At 42.1% G+C, this 21,912-nt stretch overlaps 1 protein-coding gene across 3 annotated transcripts in view; it reads left to right on the top strand.

Moving 5' to 3' along the window:
* Positions 1-11,947, top strand: part of map3k15 (mitogen-activated protein kinase kinase kinase 15) — a 39,339-nt gene extending 27,392 nt beyond the window's left edge. For all 3 annotated transcript variants that reach the window (XM_034108254.1, XM_034108255.1, XM_034108253.1), the window contains exons 26-29: positions 1,197-1,309; positions 1,377-1,483; positions 1,572-1,648; positions 10,846-11,947. In XM_034108254.1, coding sequence (XP_033964145.1) covers positions 1,197-1,309; positions 1,377-1,483; positions 1,572-1,648; positions 10,846-10,939 — 391 coding nt within the window. In that variant the 3' untranslated portion in view covers positions 10,940-11,947. The remainder of the gene's footprint in view (positions 1-1,196; positions 1,310-1,376; positions 1,484-1,571; positions 1,649-10,845) is intronic.
* The last annotated feature ends 9,965 nt before the right edge of the window (positions 11,948-21,912 follow it).

Here is a 21,912-nt window from a genome sequence, read left to right as displayed (position 1 = left end):
ATACGCTTTTCAGCATACAATATTCATTAAAGTGAAGTACAGTGCAAATATCACTTATATCCCTTCACAGAACTAAAGCATGCTTTTAAAAAAGGTTTAATGAGATGATGGAATCAAAGCTGAACTATATAGCACACATGCTGGAAACCCAACCCCAGAAGGGGGGGTCTGGATATTTTTAGAAATACTAACATATAAACTACACATTCTGGTACACTCTGAGAAGAAAATAAATAAATGTATTTCTACCTGACATATTAATAATATTTGATGCCATTGTTTGTGTTTCACTTTGTTCTGACAGCTTGCTGCTCCACACAGAGAGAAGAGTAAAGAGGAGATAGTCTGTGTAAATTACTTTAACTTGTGGGTAAGGGTAGATAGCTCCCATTGTTCTGTGACCTGTCAATCATCAAACCGGGGGTCATATTTCATTATGTGTTCATCTGTATCTGAAGTCGTATAAAGAATAGTTCTACCGCAAAGTTATTCTCCGTGGGGACTTCTGGCAACAATGTTGATTCTGATTGGCCAGAAAACTCAAAAAAACATCAGCAAAGAGGTTTTATTGAGAAGATGATCACTACGTGACAGAAGTTTTCAAAACAGTTTATGGTCTCCGGTACTTCCAGTCCAACACCGGCTGCATGCACAGCGTTAGGAAATCGGGCCTTCAAAATAAAAGTTAGATTTTTTTTCTCCAAAAAGTACATTTCTATAAAAATCTATTTTTTTCTTCACACACATCTGCAACCCACTCGAAACGGGTTCGCGATCCACATTTGCGTCACGACCCACCAGTTGAGAACCACTGTTCTAGCCTGTTTTTATTGCGACATGTTCAGTTCTTATTTCCTGGTTGCAGTAGTTTTCCATTTTATACTCTGAGATCATGGTGAATGTTGCTCTCCTTATTCACAGTCAACATCTTTTACAATGTGGAATATTCTACAAAGATACTTTTTTTCTCTTATACGTGTGTAGATATTATTATTGTGGCCAGTGGATTGGATTTTTTCATTAGCTTGTTTTTACGTACAGGGCCTCACCAATTGTAGTGTAATTTTGCTTCTCTAGTAATACAGTATGATTAGCAAGTTTCTATCTTTTTGACAGTTATTTGATGTATCTCAGCCTTTCATACTGCCTGTGAGATCTACTGTAGATCATAATATACATGTCTTTCTTTGCTGCAGGCTGCTGGATGAGCTGCTGCAGAAGGAGAAGGAGTACCAGCAGGTCCTGAAGGCCACACTGCAGCAGAGAGCACACGACCTGGAGATGGTCCGAGTCAGACACAGACCCCCAGGTAAACACGTTGATATATTATCCTTCTGTTTGTTTTTCTTCCTCTCTAACTCTCTGTTTCCTTACAGACATTTCACCTCCCTCCATATTCCACATCCCAGCGGACCACAAGCCGGACAAGGAGCTCACTGATTGGCTGAAAGAGAAGGGGGCAGACGCTGACACCATAGATAAGGTTGATGACGAGACTCTTGAACATCTTTCTATGAGCCACAGCCGTCATTTTTAGCATGGTTTTTAACTTGATGGCTTATGTGTTGCAGTTTGTGCTGGAAGAATACAAACTGACTGACATTCTCAATGACGTTTCCAAAGATGACCTCCACTGTCTACGTCTACGGTATCTACTGCCGTCACAACACAACATGAAAGAAAGGAACATCATATCAAGCTATTTTTGGCAGCCGATTCTTACTAAAAAAAATAGTAGGAAGAAATGAAAAGCCTTATCAAACATATAAGTCTTTAAAAGGAAATGACGGTATGTGTACAGAATCTAGTTTTACATGGTCATATGGAATTTAGGGGCGTTCTCCTACAAGGCTTTAGGCCATCTGAATGTATATACACATGCTTAAGGGATATGTCATTCCTTTTCGCAGCACAGGTGCACATTTTTGGGATTGCTGCAATATGGAAGGTGTCTAGGTTGAAAACTGTCTAGAATTTGCACCATCTAAAAAGAAAACTACAAAATACAACAATGGTGGGAAAATGTATATTAAGGCTGCGGCCCCACGAGGACGAATTCGGTCGTTTGCGTTACTGTTTAGTGTCATATAGACCGTTCGGCCACACGAGGACGACCGAATATGGCACTAAACGACTGAGGAAACGACAACGGGTCCCAAGGTGGATAGAAATGCATACGCCACTCTCTGGGGGGTCAAACAGCTCCGTGTGTGCGCCCTATACGGACATTTTCAGATCACTGATAGTGATTGCGCAATAGCCCCGCCTCTCCCCACCTCTTCTGCTCACCTCCGCTTACCCCGCGCCAGTGCTGAAGTGTTTCGCCACCAACAACAACAACAATGGCGGATCGCAGAGTTGCTATCGTGCTCCGGACGCTATTGACCATGCTACAGTTGTTTGTGCAACATCTACAGCAATAATGATGAGGCAATAGCCCCGCCTCTCCCCACCTCTGCTGCTCACCCCCACGTCAAATTAAACTGCACCCTGAATTCAGATTATTTATCTTTCTCTCGCGAGTGAAGTCTAATCTGACAGGACGGAGACACGCAGCTCTGCTCACCTGCAGCTCCTCCCGCTGCAGCAAAACACACACTTCAAGTCAGATCATCACCCTTAGCTATTTTAATTACCTCTCAAACTCCCTAAACTAGTTATAAATATGTTTATTTTTACAGTCGGCCGGGTCACTGATTACTGGATGAGCTGCTGCATGAGACAGACACTGGCGCTGTCCGAAGAGAGGGAGGAAAAAGAGAGGCTCCGTGTATTTTATCATTATATTATATAGAGTCGTTATTCATTTGTTTTAAAGCTCAATAAATAACAAAGAAGACCTTTGACCGGCACTTTTATAATTTTGTCCGGAAGATTTAAACTTTCATACACGCTGACTGGCGAAAAACTCTGCCCGGTTCCCTCGGCCCCCACCGCGGAGAATAAACAGAAGGGCAACCATGACAACCATGCTTCTTCGCTGCTTTTGTGGAGGAAGTTACAGCGCCACGTAGAGGCTCCTGCATATGTACTGCAGCTTCTCCAGCGGTTGGAGCTAAACGGAGCGGTCTCGTGTGGGCAGACACTATCCGGATAATTATTGCATGTGGACGGAAGCCGTTTGCGATTGCGTTTGCGTTAATCCTATGCGTTTAACCGTTTTCGTCCTCGTGGGGCCGCAGCCTAAACTTGTTGCACAATGCTACATTACTAAAGAGACTTCTGTACCAATCTGTATTCTTTGTAACATCAATACGTTTTAAATCAACAGCCAAATTGGTGATATCTTATATATGGCCTCATTGCCATTTTCAACTAAGGGGAAAAAACACGAAATAATAAAATCTAATTAATAATAGGAGTTCGAATCAGCTTACCAAAAGTAACTCAAGTAGGTTTTCTGATCTGAAAGACAACATATAGAGTATTGTATAATAATCTATCATTATCAACAAACCTCTTTTCTTCAGGCACGCAATGACTCTAAATAATAATGATCATGCCACCAAACGCAGATTAAAACTAAAGTAGCTAACCTGTTTTGAAAATGTAAGAAGTAGAAAGTTCAGCTATTTTTGTTACAATGTAAGAAGTAAAAGTTAAAAGTCATCAGAAAAATAAGTAGTGGAGTAAAGTACTGATACCAGAAAAATGTACTTAAAGGTCCCACGTCATGCTTTTCCGGTTATTACCCGTCCCCTTGTGTGTTATGTAGTTCTCATTCATAACACTCCGTTCGATGTCTCACTATGGGATGCGCCTCATCGCGGAGCAAACAGAAGCATCAATCTCATTACGCCAATCCTGATTGGCTGGTGATCTTGATGTCAACGTCAGGGGAAATCACCCCCTATAAGTAGCCTGCGCCACGACGCATGCGTCATTCAAACACCTCTTCTCGCTTCAGAGCACATCTCTAATAGTAGCCGGGCTAGCTTAACAGTCCACAGACTGAACCAAAGCTAATTTTCGGTCGACGGGCGTTAGCCGGCTACCCTATTCTGCCTTGCAGAAGAGTATGGTACTAACACACCAGTTAGTATTATAGTCAACCTCGCCGTTCTTCCTCTGGAGTTAAGGTAAGGTTTTGACTTCAAGTTAGCAACACACCCGTTGCTAGCTTGTGTTTTTTTCCCCCTCACTGCCGACACCACGGTAGCGAGGACGCTTTTTTCTTCTCTCTTCCACGGAGGAGAAAAGGATTACAGGGATATTACCACACCAGGTAATATCCTTTGAGAAAAAAGACCCACGCTGTCCTTTTTTCCCCGGATTAAAGACAGATCGGTAACACTTTTTTCTCGACGTACCTGTTACGAGCGGGCCCTCTCCACGCCTCACGGCGAACGAGATGGACGCCTCTCTCCCTCACACCAGAGGAGTCAGGAATTCGGAGGCTCGGCGCTGCGGTTGCGGGTTGAAAGTGTCAGGCACAGACTCGCCAGATCTGTTCGTCCTGCCTCGGGCTGGAATACGCCCAGGAGGCCATTGACAACCCCGGCTCGTGCAGACATTGTGCCCACTTCACTATGAAGAGCCTCCACCGAAGGTTAGCACAACAAGCTAGCCTGTCGGGACGGGACCCCCTCATGTCCACTGATCTGCCGACCGGCAATCAAGACACGGGGGCGTCCGCCGCAGAGATGGAGCCCCTCACTGCGGTCTGGGGCTCATCGACAGCGGTACCCGCAGAACCGGAATCCCGCGCCATATCAGGCCGAGATCCGGTGGCGGCAAGAGACGCAGGAACGGGGCCCCACGCTATACCAAGCTGGGGCTCCCGGCTGGACCTCACCATGGTTTCACCCGCGGAAGATGTCTTAGAGTTAGACTACATGGAGGACGAAGAGGATGCCTCTGAGTTCCTCCTGTCTGACTCGGATGAGCAGGAAGACGACATCTTCATGTCATCGGCTCAGGCTGCAAAGTCGGGAGCGATGGCTGCTCTCCCGGGCGATAGCACACCAGCTTCGCCCTGTCTAAGCATGGCCCTTTAGCAACAAGGCCCCAATCCAGGGTGCCTACTCCCTTGACTGTGACGGTATGAAGAGGCTCGGCCTGCTCCACATACCACCTATGGAACCGCTGGTAGCAGCCCACCTCCTATCGAGGATGGGCCAGCCACCAAGCAGGAACCCCACGCTGCCAGCAAAAACGGACCGATTCCAGTCCACCATGACTGAACGGGCCTACAGAGCCGCAGCATTGTCCGCCAGGGCTCTGAACGTTTCCTCGATGCTAACCGCGTACTAAGCGGAGCTCTGTGAGGATATGTCGAGCAATCCTGGACCGGCCACTCTGGACGAGATAGCCGCGGTCACAGACATTTGTCTCCGTGTCCAACGCTGCGCCGTCCAGGCCGCGCGTGGGCAAGGTAATGGGGGATCATCATCATCATCATCATCATCATCATCATCATCATCATCATCATCATCATCGTCGTCGTCGTCGTCGTCGTCGTCGTCGTCGTCGTCGTCGTCGTCGTCGTGGTGGTGGTGGTGGTGGTGGTGGTGCAGGAAAGAGCTAGATGGCTCAACCTCACCAACCTCCCAGACCGGGAAAAGGAAGATGTGCTTGACATGCCCATCGTTCCCGAGGGGATTTTCGGCTCCGCTCTCGCTTCCATGCAGAGGAAGTGCGAGTCGAAAAAGAAGGAAGACGAGGCCCTCCACCTCTGTCTCCCTCGAAGGGTCCAGCCCAAGCTGCACCGAACTCTGCTAGGTTCAAAGTACCAGGACAGCAGAGGTCGCAGCCCGCCCGAGTCCCCAGCCCAGGCAGGAGATGAGGGCGAGTTGGCCTAGAAAATCTCCGGTTCCGGCTGCAGCCCAGGCGCAGCCAACCCAGAATTTCGGCCAGCAGTCGAGAAAGAAGAAGCGAGCGGCCTGACAGCCCCTCCTTCTCCCCTCCGTGACAGAGCTGGAAGTTCTTTCCCCGGCTCTAAATGTGTCCCCGCCGCCTCGAGAGATGCCTCAACGTCATCCTCAAGTCCGCATAAAACACATGTCACATCTTTCTTGTCTGAATAAACCATTTTCCGCTGACGCATCCAGGTTTCGGCCAAGGGCGCAGCTCAAAAAAAATGAAAAGAAAGACAATAAACAGTCCGTTAACTATAAATCCCCTTCTGAGAGCAGCTACGACCTCTCTCAAAAGGCGGATAATAAACGGGTCTGTGAAGGCACCACCGCCACACGCATGTGCAGTGCCGGTTGGAGCTTTAAGGGCACTACCGTCACGCGCATGCGCAGTGCCGGCTAGAGCTGTAATGGACAGCCCGCCAATTCTTCCGCTTTTGAGAGCAGCTACGGCACCTCTCAAAAGACGGATTATTGACGGGTCCGTGAAGCCACCGGCACGCGCAGGCGCAGTGCCGACTGGAGCCGACTGGAGCCGTGAGGGCACCACCGTCACACGCATGCGCAGTGCCGGCTGGAGCTGTAAAGGCACCTCCGTCACGCGCATGCGCAGTGCCGGTCGGAGCCGTAAGCGTGACATCCCAGCTGGCTCTAAGGAGCATACAGCAGGAGATACTCACGACGTCTGCCTGGGCTTCTCAAAACAGTTATAATTTATCTGTTTTCACAAACCCAGAGAGAGTCAACCCATATTCTGGAGAGAGAGGTTCTCTCTCTCTCCTAGAAAGAAGGGTTTTATCTATAATGCCCACCGAGCGGAATCAGATTACGGAGGAAAATGTCCTCGTAAAGCACCCACTCAACATGGGCCTCATAATAAAACTAAACCCCGAACGCCACGGCGTACGGAGAGTTTTGGTTATTATGTAATGCGTAGTGGCACTACACCCGACTTTTCTAGTGCGGGACGTGCCTACGGGTGCCGTCCTTTCACGGAAGGTGGTCACCACGGACGCAGGTCAGACAGGCTGATAGGGGATTTACGAAGGTCGCCCGGTGAGAGGTCCCTAGAGCAGAGACTTCCAGCGGGCACACCTAAACTACCCGGAGCTTTTAGCGGTGTTCCCCACCCAAAAACGCTTCCTGCCTTCTCTCAGAGGACATCATCAGGACAGACAACACGATATTGTGTATGAACCGCCAGGGGAGGTTGCGTTGTCTCCAGTCACACACACTGGCACACAAACTGATCCCTTGGAGCGGCAGACGTCTCCTCTCTCTGAGAACGACACAGGTACCGGGAGTTATGCAACTAGGGACAGAATTACTGTCAAGAGGTGCACCACTCTATGCAGACTGGACTCCTCATCCAAGGATCGGGAGTCCGCTGTGGGTGCGTTACGGCGGAGCCGCGTTAAGTCTGTTCGCAAGAGGAGAAAATGCTCAATGACAGCTGTTCTCTTTAATGCACGATTTAAACGCACTGTTAGGCAGGGACGCACTCGTACACGATTGACCTCCGGGTCCTCTGTACACGTTCCCACCCCTGGCTCTGTTACCCCTAACTCTGGCCAGAGTGAAGGAGCAACGCCACACACTTACTCTGATGTTTCCACCCTAGCCCGCAATATACGGGCTGGCGGGGATATATCAGCTGTTGTGCGGGCAGTCATGGCAGCCCCCACCACGCAGGGACAGATTGTCTCAAGCGGGGGGGGGCGATCCTTTACCCACGCCCGAAGCGCAGGGCACTATGGGCCTGACCCGTGAGTGGTACAATCTGAATACAGTGGGACTCCCTCAGAAGGTGATAAACACTATTCAGAGTGCGAGAGCTTCCTCCACCAGGTCTCTTTACGACTGTAAGTGGAGGGTGTTTGAGGAGTGGTGCCTTCAAGAAGGACACATCTCTTTTCAATGTCCTGTCGGGGTGATTTTATCATTTCTACAGGACTTGATCGAAAAACACAGAGCTTTCTCCACGATCAAGGTATACCTGGCTGCTATTGCTGCATGCCATGTGGGCTTTGAGGGTAAGACGGCTAGCCAACATCCTTTGGTTTGCCGTTTTATGAAGGGAACTCGCAGGCCTCTCCCTGTCTCCAGGTCTCTGGTGCCCTTATGGGACCTGGCAGTGGTTTTAAATGGGCTCAAAATGACCCCATTTGAACCCCTGGAAGGAGCTGACATGAAACATCTGTCACTCAAGACAGTGCTGTTACTGGCCCTGGCATCCGCCAAGCGGGTCAGCGATATCCATACACTGTCGGTACATCCCTCATGCACTCAGTTCGCCCCAGGGCAAACGAGAGTGTTGTTGAAACCCAACCCTGCCTTTACACCAAAGGTGGTTGGTTTGTGTACCCCAATTGACATTGAGGCATTTCCTCCGCAGCTGGTTTCCTCCAGAGTAACATGAAGTGAGATGTCTCACCAGACGGCCCTCCTTGCTATGGTGAAGCGAGAAGAGGTGCTTATTTTGAATGACCCATGCGTCGTGGCGCAGGCTACTTATAGGGGGTGATTTCCCCTGACGTTGACGTCAAGATCACCAGCCAATCAGGATTGGCGTAATGAGATTGATGCTTCTGTTTGCTCCGCGATGAGGCGCATCCCATAGTGAGACATCTCACTTCATGTTACTCTGACACTGGGGTTACGTAAGTAACCTATAGCTTTTACTGCATGTAAACGGTCTGCAGAGTCAAAAACCCTCAAAGTACACCCTGTAACGAGAAAAACTCTAACACAGAAAATACCTGTCTATGCTGCCCCAGAACGCCTCGTTGGAGATTTTTCTTTTTCTATTTTTTTCTTCCTGAGTATAGTGACGTAATCTTACCCAGGTCCAAATGGACCAATCCGTGGAGCTCCTCAGACACACACACTCCCTTATCTTTTCTCAGCCGCGATACTCCGCAGAGTTTTGCCGGCACACTTATCTTTCAGGCTGAGTTTCGCCGTATCTCGCTGTCTCGCAGACCCCATGCAGCAACCAGGAAACGACACCAGTAATACAGCTCATAAACCTGCAAGAGAAAAAGCATTTGAGCTCCATACTATTTCAGAAATAATCCTTGACGTGGTTTAAACAGGATGGTGTTTTTTCACAACCGAATTTAACTGTATCTCCGGTAGAATTCTGATCAGGCATTAGCTCCGCCTCCTCTTCTTTCTTTTTTTTCAAGCTAAGGACCCAAGATCCGCGTTTCTCTAACAGGGCTGCAAAAGAGGGGTTTGAGCAGTATGAGGCATGGCTACAATGGGTGATCTTGTAGACACAGACATGTTTTATATAGCTTTGGCCCTACAATATGTTTTTCAAATATAGCATGATAGGTCCACTTTAAGTAAATGTACTTTGTTACTGTCCACAATCTGCTTAGAAGTATTTTAATGTTGAGCTGTTCAAGATGGTCATTTTAAAAATGTTTTAAAAATATACTGTTAGTAGGCTAGTTAAACCAATAATAATGCTACGGCTGCAACTGACAGTTATGTAGGCACATTTTTCTTTTTTCTTAAAGGTGAGGTAGGTAAGTTTGAGAAACCGGCTCGAGATACAATTTGTTATATTCCATGAAATGCTCTTAACATCCCGATAGCAATGAATATCTTAAGTGCTTTGACAAAAATCCATACAAAAAATGTCATCTGTGGAAGCCGTAGTACTGTAAAAAGCACGACCAATTATTTTAGCCGGCCTGGCTAAAATAACTGGATGGCCTACCTGCCTGTCAGCCTTCCATCTGTGCACAAACTTATCTCGTGCCCTCATTGGTCATGTGCGCGTTCGTGTGTGTTGGAGGAAGGGCTCTGTAAGGAAGTGGCAGATTTGTTCCGGCTGTGTATTTTCAAATTCTAGCGCACTCGAGCTGGTTTCTCCAAAATTACCTACCCCACCTTTAACGCTGTGCGATTAAAAGAATAAACACAAAAAGGATAGGCACACATATTTGCTATATCTTGCCCCACTGAAAAGGCACTGCACCGATACTGTTAAAATATTGGCATAGTTCATCCCTGTTCTGCTTGGCTCGAGCTGTAGCATCCATGTAGCTATTTGTTGTTTGTATATATCACGCAGTCTGTCTTCTGGTTGCCTCTTTTGAATGACGAATACACACTACCGCCGCCTGCTGGTAAGGAGAGTTATTGCCACTCACGCATGCACACTTCGTACGTGCTACTTGGCCATCGGCTGAAGTCTTTGCGGTGTGTTCCAGTGAGACTGTTGGTCAAGACGCAGGAGACGTGAGGCGACACAACAGTCGTGTTCCGTCAGAATGTGTTCCTTGGTGTCAGTTTGGTTAGTCTGGGCCTTTAGGACAGAGAGTGAATACACATACTATACAGTGATGCTGTATGAGAAAACCAATGTGATTTTGGAACATTGAACAATGTAAATATATTCTAGTAGACCTCAACAATGGAAGTATGATCAGTAGAAATGGCCATGACATGGGACCTTTAACAGTAACGAAGTATTTGTATTCCACTACTTCCCACCTCTGGATGGGTGAAATAATACAAGTTATTATAGTCAAAAACAAGGTAAATGAAGTAGTATCGTGCAGTTTTCTAAGATAAGATGTACTTTATTAATCCCAATTTAGGAAAGAAACATGTTGCAGCAGCATAAAACAAAACAAGGAATTGGATATAATAACAAATTAAAAGAGTAGAAATAAGCAATTCTTAAATATAAACATCTCAAAATAGAAATGGTAATAAACCAGCATTAAGGAGTAAGAAAAATACATATATGACCGTGAAGATAAAAAATCTATAAACTATAAATCTATAAACTGACTGACAGATGAAAACATACTATTGAAGGGCCAATTTTCTTTGATGTTGTAACTTGTGAATGCCTTCAGATATTTGAACACCTACGGATTTTCCACTCACGCAAACACACAAGGGAAAACGGCAGTTGTTTGGAATGCATTTCATGATGATGCAACCTCAACAAACCTCTTTTCTCCAGGGGTGGAGTCCTCTGCCGCATCTGGCGGGCCATCCAGCGGCACAGAGAGCGAGAGAGGCTGAGGGGTGACGAACGCTCGGAAGATGATGCATGATGGGATACGTAGACTACAACTCTGGAGGACTCTGTTTGGCAGAAACACACACATCAACACTACCAGTCTTGCTTGCATTCTGTTTTTTTTTTCTCTCTCCCCAGTGCCTTATCATTCATGTTGTAGTCTGAAGGTTTTATGTACTGAATCTTATTTTGATTGTACATCTCTATAGTCACAGACTGGACCACACCAAAGCCCTTTAGTGCAGCCAGAACTCTATATATCTGTTCACGCATTTAAATATGTATTGATGCTCATGCTTGAGAACTTTGAGAAGAAAATCCATCATAGCAATCAGAAATATGTGACACTCCATGCAGTATCTTTTTAGTAAGAAAATATCATCCCCCCAGTAAACGTTTTGTGTTCAGATTATTCACAGAGAATCACAATGTCCATAAAAACCTTTTAAACTGCCCCTGTGGCATAATATATTCAGTGTGATCCACTCAAAACCTCAATACAGAAACTGAATTCAACATGTTAATTGGTTTCAGTCTTACCCCTCCCGATTTTTGTTGACTTTTATTGTTCCTCTATCCGTCATAACAGCATACAGTTGGACAAAAGATAAACCATTATGCTGCAGGACTAGATTCACACGCCTTCTGTTTTGAATAATGATTCCAAGTACAGCCATTGTTCTCTGAAAAAACCCACATGCATAGTATTTTAACAACCACATCTGTAATGTCACATAATCATCAATAATACAAACATGTAGGCACATTCAATCGAGATAAACCATTTGTTTCTTTTCCTGCCTTCAGAATGATTGGTCAGTATGTAACCACTATGAAAACGAGAAAAAGGGCTCCAAATGTTCTACTTTTAGGTTGAATACTTTAATAATTCAGTGGATAATTGTTCCAAAACTGTGCAAAGATGGAACAAACAAAGCTAATCTGCTTTTCCTCTTCTGTAAAACCTTATTTAATAAACATATATGTTCTTCTCTCTGAGTACCTCTATTTAAATGTTGTTTTTTATTCCAGCTCTTATGTGTATGTGCTGTGTATTTCATTGAATACTTAAAAACTACAATAAACCTGAAATAAATACAAAATGTTGCCCCTTTGATGTTAACTTTTAGTGCCAGATTGTATTTGCCAATGTGTGTAAAGTACATTTACTGACCATGCGTTCAGCTTTTCAACACTTTTTTTCTGTTCTCACGGTCATGGCCTTTCTCCATGGAGATATTTTCTTGCCAGTCACTTCCTTTACCTTAGTTGGAGCAATGGCATCTATAACATTTTTAAATTTTGAATTAAAATGATCTACTAGCTCATTTACTGAGATGTTAGCAGGGGCAAGTGTGGAAGAAAAATTCTGAGTAAACATTTCCCTAGTATTTTCAGTTAAATGTCGCTTTGTGAACAGAAATAGAGCTCTCAAAGAAAACACAGGAATGATCAGAGAGTGCAACATCAGTCACCACAACCTTAGAGATATGCAGACCCTTTGAGATAATTAAGTCCAGAGTGTGCCCCTTATTGTGTGTCACATGCTGAGTCAGTCCATAGTTATCAAGAACACAAAACAGTTCTTTAGCCCCTCTGTCCTGGGGGTTGTCAACATAGATGTTAAAATCACCAACAATGACTAGACGTTCCAAGTCAATACACACTATAGACAGCAGTTCAGTAAAGTCATCAAAAAAGCTTGCACAGTATTTGGGTGGTCTATAGATATTTCGGAACAGAGCTCGAGAGGAGCATTTCAGCTGAAGGGCCACATATTCAAAAGAAGCAAAGTTCCCATACGATGTCTTCCTGTATTGAAGGGAATCATTGAACAGAATAGCAACTGCAGCCCCTTTCTCATGCATTCTTTCCTGACTCATAAAACTAAAGTTGGGAGGGGTTGATTCGATAAGAACAGCTGCACTGTTATTTTGTTCAATCCAAGTTTCTGTTAAAAACATAAAATCAAGATTGTGCTCAGTGATAAAATCATTGATTAAAAATGTTTTTCCTGCCAAAGACCTGACATTTAATAAAGCTAGTTTAAGTTCGTTAAACACACTATCAGTCATGTTTTTTGTAACAAGCTGTGGCTGACATGGAATCACTGCTAAATTTGATAAACTCACACAAACGTTTGAGCGTTTCCTGTTTCTAAACTGATTCACCGCTCTTAATCTATTACCTATCAACACAGATATCGGCAAAGCTACTGGCAGGCAGGGCCCCGGCATGTCCTGGAAAGAGTTGAGAGTGTCATACGCCCTTGAGCCTGGACCCAGCAGATATCAGTTAGAGTTTGCTGCGTTTTGTACATACACATCCTTATCAGGCTTCGGAGACAGCAGATGCTTTCTTGAAGGGGGAGGTGGTTGACGTAGGCATGGTGATGAAGACGGGGGAGATAGTGCATGTCTATGCTTCGGTGATTGTGGTGGGCGTCGTTGAGGGGCCATGCTGCCAACCCTGTGTGTTGCCTGCAGGCAGTCATTTAACTCCAGGAAGGACTTGGTGCCAACCCTGTGTATCTCCTTCTTGTGGTCATTGAACTCCAGTAAGGTGGGCGAGGGTGAAAGGGTGAGCGGAGTGTAGAGAGAGCTGGGGGGTGGAGGAAGAGTATCCTCAAAGGCGTTGATAGGGGGGAAGAAGGGCGGTGGAGACTCCTCCATTTGTGTCATAGGTCTCCCATTCCTCAGGCGGATGCAGTGATACTTCTTCAAGGTTTTCTGCGCGATGTCTTGTGTCTTTCTCCTGTTTTGATTCCTCTTGTCGCTTGTCCTTGGCAGAGGGAACAGATTGATGACGCAGGCAGTTGAATATGTTAAGAGATAAAACAATTTTACTCCTGACTTGTTCAGGCAAAGTCCATCTGCCTTAAAAAGATGTCTGCGGTCCCTGAAAAAGTTTAAATGGTCAATAAAATGGACAGAATGGTCAGTACAGGCAGTTGAAAAGACTGGATATACAATTAATTTGTTTTAACAGTGTCAGTATCTCTCACTATATTAAGGCACATCATTTATTTTTTTAAATGTTGTTTGTAAGGCAGGATTCAAAATAGCAATTTAACTCAAAGCCCACAGTATTACAGAAACATTAAGGAAAGGAAAGCTATTATTGTAAAGTTTAAACAATGTACTATTTTAAGCCAAATGCTATATGCAAATCTCCACCTAGAAACCTCAAGATGAAAAGCATGGATTATTCCTGAAATATTAAGTGACACAGTTTAGCATGCTCACTTTAACCAACTTCTTCATGGAACAAGGAAATAAAATAACTATTTCAGAGCTTTCGTTATCTCGTGTATTCCCTGTTTCATTCTTCCTCAATTAACTTGCCATTGTCTGCAGATGGTGGTAAGATTCTATTTCATCATCATCACGCATTATGGGTAAACATGATACCAGCAAAAGGGAAACCACCTGATTAAAAACCTGCTCTACAGTGTAAAACACGAGAGGCCTTTTCATGTGTCAATCATCATTTCACAGTGCCTTAAGACATGTAATTACTAATAACTCTCTCATACAATGCTTTTTTAATTTTCTTTGTCTCCACTCATGTATGTCATTCGGTTTGTGCGTCAAACATTGTTAAAGTATACATATATCACCTGAATGACGACAGTAGAATATTTAAAGACGTACTGCATGTTTTAAAGATGTGCTTAGGACAGCTTTTGAACTAGTCACAAAAGCGTGAGAAACCTGTCTTGACATTTCAAATTACTCACTTGAAGACAGCATAATGACAGGTTTAAATTAATTTGTGTGGAATATAATAAGCTGAAAATGACCGTTTGTACTAACTGTGTAATGATGTCCACCTTTGTGTTAGATAATATTTTAATGATATCTGTGCAGGGGAGAATTTTAGTGTTTTCCTGTGTCTTGCCTGCAACTTAGAGCAGGGCACAGGTCAAAGGTCCTGCCTTCCGGTGGGGGAGGGTGGCCAACTGCGCAGATGACTTTAACAGACTTTCTTTGTCTCTAAACATGTGTGATCGATTAGGATGGAAAAGAGCGCGAATATAGGCGCCTCCTATATTCTCTGTGTAGATTTGCGCTGTGTTTCTGTGTAACTTTTAGTGTTGGCTTGGGATTGACATGAGGAGTTGTGTGAAAACCTTGCCAATGCTCCCGGCCGTTGGATCTCTCAATACATCCCAGTGTTTGACATTCAGAATTCCTGCTCCTCCCGTGTCCTGATTTCCATTGCAACAGAAGTTTCTCTTACACTTTGGAATGATCATGGGAATAAATGACTGTGCTGGGGAGAAGACACTTAGCCACAATGTCAGAATAGATTATGGATAAAATATGGAGTAGCTTGCTTTTAACCAATTCAGCTCACCATTGTTAAAACAAAAACACGTGTGAATGTGTATGCAGCACCTGTCCCAAACATTTTGTGATAAAGACCTTACATTGAGAGACATATGAATGTAATGTATAATTAATGTATGTCATGTTAAGTTACTGATGGTTTATGTTATATGTTTCATGATTAGTTTATATAATCATGCACTGTCTGTCATTGCCCTTCCTGTTTTAATTTGTGTCCCTTTACCTATTGTGTATATAGTCCTTTGTCCTGTGCCAGTTCGCTTTGTGTCTTTCGTCGTCAATAGAGTCATCGTTTTAAACCAAGAATCTTTGGACAGTAGTTGTATTCAACAATCAAGTGTATTTAGTTCCATGTTCTTGCAGTGTGCTTTCCTAAGTTTTGCCTCTATATAAGTAAAGACTTTTTGAATTGTGAACCTTGTGTTGAGTAGTCCAAGTGTTTGAGTCACGTTCCTAACAATGAAACCAAAATTTGTGATTGGGGCTGTTAGCTCTCGAGGGATTTGGAGAAACATTTCATTAGTTATAATTAATCACAAAGAACAAAGGTCAAAAAGAAAAGAGTAATGACAAGTTTTCAGTTTTCTCTGCTCTTGCCTCCCTGAATCAGCTGATACCCAATCTCTGATCTAACAGTCAGGGCTGCTGATTATAGGCTTCACTATGGGGAGTGTTTTTTTTCATAAAGTCTATAGCTCTAGCTAACTCATGTCACACATTCATTTCCAGTCGCTAGCAGTAATAACACTTACCAAATGACACACATGTAAGTTATTCAAAAGAGAAGCAAAAGAGGTTTGAATACTTTTAAACTAAAGTTCCAGGAGTTTGCTTTTGGTTTACTTGTATGTGCTTATCAGAGATCTATTTATTTTACCTAAGCTTCCATTATACCGCCCACAAAGTATTTGGCTTACACTTTATCTTTAGATAAACATTGAAGATATGAAAAATAAACAGACAAGATAGCAGGAAGATGACAAAAAACTAAATCAACCAAGTAGTTGGATAAGTCTAGATTAACATAGTGAGAATCATAGTCTTTTATAGCAGAAATAGGAAAAACACTGTGACGCATACCTTCTCCTTAGTCATTATTGAAACTGGAAAAACAAAACCTTCAATCATTCATTTCCTCCTATTGTTCCGATCCCAGTGCTTAAAGGTGGGGTAGGTACATTTCAGAAACCGGCTCGAGATACACTTTTTGTTATATTCCATGGAATGCTCTTAACATCCCGATAGCAATGAATATCTGAAGTGCTTTGACACAAAATCCATACAAAAATGTCATCTGTGGAAGCCGTAATACTGTAAAAAGTACATCCATTGGATTGGATTGCCAATCCATCTCGTGCACGCACAAATGTATCTCGTGCCCTTAAAGTAAAGGTAACTTCCAATGCTTGAGTAACATCTTGAGTGACAGCTGGCTCATACAACTTTTGTTGGATTTTGTCATTAGGCCTATAAACAATTTGTATACAGCCTATTAACCCCTGGCAACCTTGATGCGAGTCATAAAGCCAGATTTGTACAACAAATGACAACATCTTGCATAGGGCCTCACGTTTTAGATGGGCAGCCCATCTAAATGACATTGTAGCTCAATGGATTACAATACATGAAAAACTAAAAACAGTAGATCATTTTATTCTTTTGCAACAAGAGGAATGTGAAAAGATAAAATCAAAAGTGAATTCCCTCAGCAGATAATGATCTTAAAGATTTAAAATGTGATATCAGGGAAGCGTTTACCATCAACCTTGGCGGTGGAGCCTAAATAAGTATTGTTGCAAACAAGGTGTGCTATTCAGTTGCAACAGCTTGATGCCACAATGGAGCCATCCAGTCATGTTGCTCGGTACATTTTGGTCTTGTTTTTTTTGCGACTGGTCAACATTTAGGAGCATTCTGGGAATAGTGGAAAAGCCTTAGGTCTTGTCTGGGTCAGCTAAGCTTTCCTCCCAGCTCTCTTCACTCTCTTCCTGTGAGGTCATTTCTTCCTTGGTGGTGCTTGATTCAGTAGGTCTGTGTCTGAGACCCCTCTGGCATCATTCATCATTTATCATCATCATCATTATCCAGTGAATATGAGGTATTATGAAAATGATAAAAGCTGTCAAATCATCTATTTTGAATCCCTAATTACTTTAAAGGTCTCCTATCATGCAAAATGCACTTTGTGATGTCTTGTGTACATATATATGTGTCTCCGGTGTGTCAGGGAACTCACAAAGTGTCAGAAAAAAAACCCCTCTCTATTTTCCTCCGTACCCACATCTCTAAAGACGGGTGTACAACAGAGCTGATCCAGATTTGCTGCCGATGTGACGTAATATCGGGAATGTGGGCCCGGCTGGCTTAACACCCATGGCCCAATCAGAAACGTTGCTTTATCAGAAACACGTGATATGGTCTTTGTGTACATTAGCACTCAGAGCTAAGCTGTACTGGAGAGAGTATGTGTAAAAAAGCAGGAAACATTTTAAAATCATTATGCAATAATTGTAATCTCAGTACTTCTGCAAACAATTACTTACCTGCTCCCTGAATTGCCCTCCAAAGAAGAGCCAGCTAAAATAGAGGCATCTCATATTACTTCAGACAAGAAGTTGTGGATGTTGCTAAATGATCACAGAAAGAGGTGTGAAGGTGAAGTGGCTGACTCTTGTTTGGGAAACCGTGGGATTCACTGCTGGTCTGATCTCGAACAGATGGTTTGAAGTTTCTTTTCTTATGTGAGTTCCTATTAAGTTACACAACAGGTGCTCTCTGAACATGTGACTGCATTGTTTAGAAATGTTGACTTGGTAATCTACCAGGTTACATTTCCTCCCCAAAATCCCTAGATGTGATTCAATGTTGATGCAAACACAGAAATCATACTTTTAAATTGCCAAATAGGAAACAAATAGACAAACATTTTCACAACACCCTGTATTTTGTCAGTTGTTATAACCTGTTATTCTGGAGCCACAGTGGAGGATAGTTAGCAAGATTTGGGTTTCATTTGGCACCTCCTAATACATAATCCCTGTGAAGTTTTCAGATTTAGCAAATAAAACACAGAAGGGAAAAGATGAAAGTATATTTGTGTGTAGCAACAATGGAAAGTTGAGCAGAATTCCCACAAAGTCAATCACTAACCAAGCTAAACATTTGCATGGTCACATTTCAGTGACACTGTAATTATTACCTCCCAAACAAACTATTACCCCCGACTTTTCTACAGTCATTTAATCCTGTGTTGATACAAAAAAAAATGTTTAGGGCAGCTTTTAATATATTTTTTTCAATCTTGTTTTAAAGTAAATGAAGCATGAAGTATATCTTGACGTCATCTTGTGTGAAAAAACATTACAGGGTCAAACTCACTGTTCAAACATTCACTGCTGATAGCTTTCATTGTCATTACACTAACACAACAAAGATAAGGTTGCAGGCAGCCACTGTTGAATGAAACCTTGAGGCTACTACGTACTACTTGTGTCATTTTGTCACAAATATAGACTTAACAGGACTTTTTTTTTGGAGACGGTTATAGATTCTTCAACTCATTCACTGTGAAACATGGACCCATCTGAGGGCATGTTAACACCTGTTGCATAACAGCACTGTAATCTCAACCTGAATTTATTGAACACGTCATAGATAAGAATTGTAAAAAAGCTCTTACGGCAGTATTGATAACATACATTCACATTCCTGGACAATCCAACTTTCATGAGCTATTTCTATTTTAGGCACATTTGCTATTTTTAGCTCCGAAAGGCTGCAGTTTAAAAACCCTAGGTAACATTTCGCAAAATCAGTTCAAATGAGAACATTAGGACATAATGACATGCAGTCAACATGCCGTTGTGTCCTTGGACAAGTGCTCCTGTGGGTATTGTCCACAGATTTTATGTATTACATGTCTGATATATGTAATATGTAATGTAACACACTTTGAGCACTCGGGAAAGCGCATTTTTTTAAATGTCTATTAATTAATATTAATTATTATAATGTTCTCTAAAGTTGTTATGCTTTATTAGTTATTCTTACTGGTGTTGTCTTGCGTGTAATGTGACCTTCAGTAAACGGGCATTCCAGAATGTCACTCATTGTGCAAACTTCATCCGCACACTGAAGAGAGCAGAAGCCCCCACACCCATTGTGAGTGCACAGGACTGTATGTATGTATATCTAGATATATGTATCTTTATTTTTTTTTAATTCTCTCTGGATTGTTAGAAACATCATTTCTGTCTCCCTATCTGTATTTAAAACACAGAAGATTGACAATAAAGTTGACTTTGAAGCTGCTACAAACACATATAAGGTTGAATTAAAACGTTAAGGCTGCAAAATGTGATCTAGTCAGGAATTCATTCAAGTATAATTATTAATTACTTGAGAATGTTGATAGACCTTTTTTTGTATCTGTATACATGCTGCAGGCTAATTGCAAACTTCAAAAATGATTCTATGGACCAATGAGGTTAACTAAGGTTTACAGCTGTCACATTACAACACTATAATCCTCATAAGGAAATGGGGAAATAGCAGATGACATGTCAACATTGTAAACACAGTTCAAAGTCCTCGACAATCCAACTGTCATAAACTGTTTCTATTCTTAGCAAATACAGTATGCTATCTTTAGCTCCTGTGGCTGTGGTTTCAAAATGGATTTCAAAATCTATGTACCAGTTTTTTTTAAATTAATTCTGAAGCAATAGCACACAAGCTTCCAGGTAAATGGGAACATTGGACAAACTGTTTAAATGCTACAGACGTGAGGCGTTGATTTTTATAGTAATTAATTCAATATATATCAGTAACTTAGTATTAAATGAGACAGAGTTTGGTGCACTATAGAGCAAATTAAATGCATTTGTGCAAAATTATTTTTAAATATACTTTACATAAACAGTTTTTAAGAAGTTTTGGTACAACGTTTACTGGTTTAATTTACCACTCAAAATGTTTTTGAATTTGTCAAAGTAAGGTATCAAAAAAAGTATTGTTTGGTGCCAAAACATAAGGTTTAAGCAAAAGCATGAGCAGTCTCTGAATTCCTTCTGTGTTTAACTGTAAAATATGGTCCAGCTACATGGAAATGTAGCTGGTTGCGGTGTGGTTAAAACATAAAAACGATGTATGTTTTAAGGTTGACTGATAAGGGCTTGAATAGTCATCATTAAGTTTGGGATAAATTGTATATAAAAACATGTCGCACCCACGTCCAACTGGCTACCTCATTGTAAAAATGCATCACTTAATATACATTTAGCCACTTTTTGTGTGGATGTTCAATTGATGTTAATTGGTAATGTTGTTGATTGAAGGAAAATATCTCAAAGACAGTATGGTCCAGGGGTGTCCAAACTACGGCAAGGGGGCCAAATGCGGCACGCGGACCATTTTGAATCGGCCCTCAGCAAATTCTAAAAATATGATGTAATACATGAAAAACCATGGGCAGTGAAGGTAAAACCAGACAACACACAACATAGCTTTACGGAGCCAAAACGGCAAATACGTCTTATCTTTGCTGTTTTCTGATAAAAAGTTGTGTTCAATGGCATTAACCCTTTGATACACAACATGGGTCAAAAGTGACCCGACAGGGTTTTAATTGTAAATATCTTTGCAATAAATTCATTTCACCATTCAGAATTCCAGGAATTCCTCAAGTAACTTGTTTTTGATCATCACAAATTCTTATTTTCATTTTTACTTTTTTAATAAAAATCATTTTTGTACGACTACCTCTCTAAAGCACAACATGGGTCAAAAATTACCCGCATTCATTTCCTGTTATTTCATGCATGGTTGTGTTTCTTTGCTATATCTTTTAAAATCTATTCATTTCATCATTTAATATTGCAAAGTATTCATTAAATATCTTGTTTTTGATGACCATAAATCTTTTTTTTTTCTTTTTCTCTGTCTATATTTTGGAACTAAAATAGGTTTTGTATCACTACATCAAGTTTCCACACATGACCCGTGCAAGGGGGAATTTGATAGGAACCTTTGATTTATAAAATGTGTGCAGTTAGGAACATTTTTACTGTGGACAACTTTTCACTTGTCAGAATATGGCGCTGATCAGAACTAAACAACTGGACAACATTTCACATTCCACTCTTGTCAGAAGGAAACAGGCTGCGTCTTCAGATCTGATTCATGTAAGTCTTGTTTTACAATTGTTTTACCTAAGAAAAATATATTGAGAAAAGATAACTGCACATAACATTTGAACATTATCCTTACCTGTTGGGAAAGATAAATATAACATTAGCATATTCTATTCTAGCTAGCATCACATTAGCATATTCTATTCTAGCTAGCTAATGTTAGCTTGTGTTAGCTAGGTCAATTCTAGATCGCGGTCGCTAATATTAGCTAATGCATACATGCCAACTTTCTTGCCAGATCATGTATGAAATGTAATCATGTCTTACACAATAAATACGCTACACTATTTTCAACCCATTTGTCAATCTGGAAATACATACATAATAATAAATAAATACAGTCATATAAAAGGTATAAGCTAATGTCAGCTAGGGAAACAAAATAAAACTTGAATTAGAAAAGTGTACTGTATAATTTACCAACTGATGTTGTAAATATTATTTTGATTTTCTTCATCCACAGT

The sequence above is a fragment of the Pseudochaenichthys georgianus genome, chromosome 20, assembly GCF_902827115.2.
Source record: "Pseudochaenichthys georgianus chromosome 20, fPseGeo1.2, whole genome shotgun sequence".
Lineage (NCBI taxonomy): Eukaryota > Metazoa > Chordata > Actinopteri > Perciformes > Channichthyidae > Pseudochaenichthys > Pseudochaenichthys georgianus.
This window is presented reverse-complemented; position numbering and strand designations above follow the sequence as displayed.